We start from the raw sequence: 5629 nt of genomic DNA, 5'->3' as shown, positions 1-5629 counted from the left end.
CTGCAAATATCCCGTTTTTAAAAATACAGCTTCAAGTTTTCAAGATGAAGAGGAAATTCAGAACATCAAATTCAATATTCTAAAATTCAATATGCAGAAATTCAGATCGTACAGAAAGTAAGTCAGAGGTCATCCACAGGGAAGAGCAGATGATCTCCGAGAAGTCAAACGAAGCATTTTGGCCAATTAATAGTTTTGTCATAGCCTATAAGCTCCATATTCCTGCACTATTCAAATGGCCACTGAATGGATCTCGTTAGTGAACTGATTCAAAGATTCGAGTCACTGAATCAGAATCCCTGCCGCTATTACATTGTCATTTAAAAAAAAAAACAAGGAACAAATGAAAACACTTATACATTTTATTTTGATTTGCGTTTAATTGAAAGTGTCACGATTAGGGTTTTTTGCATAACACAAGATAAAAAGATAAAAATATGAACTGCGCCACAACTCGTATCATTACATAGATTATTGCAATGTTAGACAAAACAGCTGCAGGCTGCACAATATGACATCGTATTTTAAGTCTTACGTGAGATACGCGGGATGCATCAAGACTTTGAAAATCAGCGGTTTTGTAATATATCAGAGAAAGAGATTGAGTCATAGGTATATGTCTCCAAGCTAGCACTAATATTAATAGATTGTAATCACAGAGACAAGAGCAGCAGATCTCTTTACTAATAACATTCGTTGGGGCAGTGAAATAAATTAATTTGTTAACATGGAGAGCTTTGAAAGAGTGCTTCAGTGGTCATGGAGGAACTGACGCTACTTTGGTGCAGAAATACAAAAATAAATCATTTTATTAATTACATATGTATGGCTCATTAGTTTGCATGTGAAACGAAAATCAAGGCACTTTGAAAAGTATATGACCTGAAAATCACACACACAGCTTTTGAGCTTTCATGAAGAAAAGCTTTTGTATAGAACTATATATTCTATGAGGCTAACGTTCAAGCTGATACTGGACAATTGGTGTGTGTGTGTGTGTGTGTGTGTGTGTGTGTGTGTGTGTGTGTATCATCATGACACACAGTGTAGGCCCTATGTGTTTATTTATTGACTCAATAACATAAGGCACTGGAAACTTTAAACCGGTTTACTAAAAAGATCCGTTCATTGGCCGTTCCTGTATGGAGCTTATAATATAACAAAACTATTTGAATTTGTATTGTATATATTTGAATTATTGACAAGTGGCATTTATCAAAACTGAATATTATGTGGCATTTAATATAGTTCTGAATTTTTTTTACTTGAATATTGAACATTTGAAATGTATCACAACTGCATTTGTTTTATAGCAGATTTTTATAGACATGTATTTTCAAACAGTGAATTTTTTATTCTGAATTCTTTGACTGCAAATATCCCGTTTTTAAAAATACAGCTTCAAGTTTTCAAGATGAAGAGGAAATTCAGAACATCAAATTCAATATTCTAAAATTCAATATGCAGAAATTCAGATCGTACAGAAAGTAAGTCAGAGGTCATCCACAGGGAAGAGCAGATGATCTCCGAGAAGTCAAACGAAGCATTTTGGCCAATTAATAGTTTTGTCATAGCCTATAAGCTCCATATTCCTGCACTATTCAAATGGCCACTGAATGGATCTCGTTAGTGAACTGATTCAAAGATTCGAGTCACTGAATCAGAATCCCTGCCGCTATTACATTGTCATTTAAAAAAAAAAACAAGGAACAAATGAAAACACTTATACATTTTATTTTGATTTGCGTTTAATTGAAAGTGTCACGATTAGGGTTTTTTGCATAACACAAGATAAAAAGATAAAAATATGAACTGCGCCACAACTCGTATCATTACATAGATTATTGCAATGTTAGACAAAACAGCTGCAGGCTGCACAATATGACATCGTATTTTAAGTCTTACGTGAGATACGCGGGATGCATCAAGACTTTGAAAATCAGCGGTTTTGTAATATATCAGAGAAAGAGATTGAGTCATAGGTATATGTCTCCAAGCTAGCACTAATATTAATAGATTGTAATCACAGAGACAAGAGCAGCAGATCTCTTTACTAATAACATTCGTTGGGGCAGTGAAATAAATTAATTTGTTAACATGGAGAGCTTTGAAAGAGTGCTTCAGTGGTCATGGAGGAACTGACGCTACTTTGGTGCAGAAATACAAAAATAAATCATTTTATTAATTACATATGTATGGCTCATTAGTTTGGATGTGAAACGAAAATCAAGGCACTTTGAAAAGTATATGACCTGAAAATCACACACACAGCTTTTGAGCTTTCATGAAGAAAAGCTTTTGTATAGAACTATATATTCTATGAGGCTAACGTTCAAGCTGATACTGGACAATTGGCATGTGAAACTGTATTTAGAGTGGTTGTAACAGTGCAAAAAGATGATCTTTTTGTCAGATCATGACCTTTTTGTCTTTTTGAACAGTCCCTCTTCAGTTTGCTTACAGAGCAAACAGGTCTGTGGACGAACCACAGTGATTTGAACGCATCTGATGGTCATAATTACGGCTCAACTCGTAAATACGAATCTCCCAGGAGTACCCGAACACACCATTACAGCACCACATGTATTGTCTAGTGGAGCAAGTAGAGCCCATCCTTGTGCACTTTTGGGCTTTTTAACAGCATAAAACATGCTCTGTATATAAAACAACAATGCAGAGAGCATCCAATTGTTTCCTCTCACTTTTTCTTTCGCCATCTCACTCTTTTTTTTACAGTAATGTCATGCATTTAGCTTTGTGATTCTGTGTTACTATGTTGTGGACCCTCTTGTTCATTAATAGTATGCAAATAGAGGCAGACAGGGTGAGGTTGAGATTGAGGCACAGGCGATGCTCCACGCTCCACTCTGTTTTCTGGGGACAGAAGTCCCTGACTTTCCTCTCCATGGGAATGAAGGCCACATTCCTCGCAGAAAGAGTCCTCTTGGTCCTCCTCGCTCAAAAGCCCCTCGAATTCTTTGGGCTCATGGCTCTCTAAGCATTGCCCACAAACACACACTTCAATCCCAGAGTCCCCCGTAAATCTGCGGTGCCTTCCCAGAATCCTCTCTTTCTCGTCAGGCATTGCCACATTCCTTAGCGGCTCCTTCCTGCACTCGTTCTGTTTGTCCATGCTGGGAGGCTGCTCTAAGGGCAGAGTGCTCTGTGCGGATCTGCCCCCCTCTAACTCGATCTCGCCCTTGCCGTCTTCTTTCTGGTGGTACCCGTTAGAGGTATGGATGTCCTCTATGTTTGGTCTGGAACAGAGTGTGTCAGATTCAGGGGCCAATGGAGTGGTCTGTCTGGGTGCACACTGCACATCCTGCTGGTCAGTGGTTAAAGGGCTGGTGTAGGTCGGAGGGCCGGCGTTTAAGGCACTGTATGGAGGAGGGGGCGTAGCGGGCCGATGCACTGCCTCCTCATAGTCTGGAAGGAGATTGTTGGGTAGGAATCCTGAAAGATAAAGAATGGTGAGAAAATGTCGAGAATAGCTGGGAGAATTTGAAGCATTCAAAATTCAGACTTTGTTTTTGGTTGAAGAACTACATTTGTAAACATTTTAAAGGGATACTCTCATATTGTTTCAAACTTGTATAACTTTCTTATGGAAGCCCATTTCTGCCAAAATAATAATAATAAATAAAAAATCATGCTTTGGTAAATCATAATGACATAAATTATGACATTTATTAGATAAAAAGTCAAAATTATGACATAAAACACTTCTATGTGTCAAATTATGACTTTAAATTTTGACTTTTTTTCCCTCACACTAAGTCATAATTATGAGATAAAGTCATTATTATGACATGAAACATTGAGTCTGTCAATTATGACTTTCAATTTCAACTACCTCATAATTATCATAGTATATCATAGTTTTATGATAGATTTGTTTTGCTAATTTTTATTATAATTTGAACTTATAACGTTTTATCATACCTTTTTATTATAATCGACTTCTTATAATGACTTAGTATGTCAATCATGACAAACATACTTTTGAATTTCTATGCCACAATTATAGTTTTTATATCATAATTTGAACTTTTAGGCCATCATTTTGACAATTACTTAGCATGTCATAATAATGACACCATGTCATAGTTTTAACTTTTTGTCAGTTTTGACTTAGCATTTCATAATTTCAAAATTTGATGTCAATTTCGACTGATGTCATTTTTCTTATGTGGCATAAATGTGCTTCACCGCTTTCTTCCTTATGCAGAACACAATATTTTTCAATTGTTTTTGACCATTAAGATTTCCATTAAGAAGTGAAATATCACTTTAACAAGACCGTATATAGCACTTGTGTGTGTGGGGGGGGTTTGACCAGGACATTTGTTACGTGAAAGTTTTGACCAGGACATTTGTTACATTAAACACATCTGTTCTCTCTCTGGTTTTGGTTAAATGTTAACCTAAATGACGAAGACTGAACGGACATTTCATCATGGCTGTGAGGTCGGGTGGCTGTACCAATAATTATGGAATACAAACTGTATAACTTTTGTATTTTTAAATTATGTAATTAACATGATTTGATTAAAGTGTCTGGCTGAAGACTGATCAATATAATTTAATAAGGATTTATTTGAAATATTTGAAAAAAATATGGGTCACTGCAGTTTGTTTCATTCTGAAGGTATGCTATATTCATAATAACATTATAAACCCACTTAGTTACAGAGTTTTGGAGTGATACTGCAACAGTGAAAACCACCAGACCAAAATCTACTCTTACAACATTCACTGTGGACTACTGATCACAGGTCAGTAGTACAGTAAAAATGTACAATGGTCTCTGATCAGGAGGTCAACCATTCTCAGAACCACCCAAAAAAAAAAAAATGATAAGGAAAATAACTCTGAACAATAACAACTGATGTAGCCATCATAATGTGACATGCTCTCAGCATGACCTATGGGTCTTTAGTTTTAAGATATCTGGATTAGATTAGATTACAACTATGGCTGTACAGTACAGTGTACTCAGACTCGCTGAAATGTGTCTATATTTATTAATTTACAATAATAAACAAAAGAAAAACAGACACTGTACAAAAATCTTGTAATTCTATTTATCCATGCTTTTTTTTTCTTTCTGATCTACACTTCTGTTCAGAGGTTTGTGGTTAGTAAGATTTTTTTTTAAAGGGGTCATATGATGCTGCTAAAAAGAACATTATTTTGTGTATTTGGTGTAATGAAATGTGTTTATGCGGTTTAAAGTAAAAAAAACGCATTATTTTCCACATACTGTAAATTATTGTTTCTCCTCTATGCCCTGCCTTTTTGAAACGTGTCGATTTTTACAAAGCTCATCGGTCTGAAAAAGCGAGGTGTGCTCTGACTGGCCAGTTATCCAGTGCGTTGTGATTGGCCGAATACCTCAAGCATAAGACGGAAATGTTACGCCCCTCACCATACTGTGTTGATGCCGTGTCCGGCCGGAGCAACGAGACAAAAACATGAAAACCAATTACAAACGAGGCATTTGTTGCATCCAGTGGGGACATAATTACTGATTATAATGACTTATACGGTCTTGCATCGCGCCGCGTAAACATAAAACTCTGTCTGCATTTGTGATCAGAGAAATGACAAACAACAAGTGCTACTCTAC

General features: G+C 36.2%; 1 protein-coding gene across 3 annotated transcripts in view; it reads right to left on the bottom strand.

Moving 5' to 3' along the window:
* Nucleotides 1-2724: 2724 nt before the first annotated feature.
* The window catches only part of LOC107699102 (WW domain binding protein 1-like), a 16943-nt gene continuing 14038 nt past the window's right edge, over nucleotides 2725-5629 (bottom strand). For all 3 annotated transcript variants that reach the window (XM_016500275.1, XM_016500276.1, XM_016500277.1), the window contains one exon: nucleotides 2725-3453. In XM_016500275.1, coding sequence (XP_016355761.1) covers nucleotides 2750-3453 — 704 coding nt within the window. In that variant the 3' untranslated portion in view covers nucleotides 2725-2749. The remainder of the gene's footprint in view (nucleotides 3454-5629) is intronic.

This window comes from Sinocyclocheilus anshuiensis, unplaced genomic scaffold (assembly GCF_001515605.1).
Source record: "Sinocyclocheilus anshuiensis isolate Anshui unplaced genomic scaffold, SAMN03320099.WGS_v1.1 scaffold94, whole genome shotgun sequence".
Taxonomy (NCBI): Eukaryota; Metazoa; Chordata; class Actinopteri; order Cypriniformes; family Cyprinidae; genus Sinocyclocheilus; species Sinocyclocheilus anshuiensis.
Note: the sequence above shows the minus strand (reverse complement) of the source record. Positions and strands in the feature narration are given on the sequence as shown.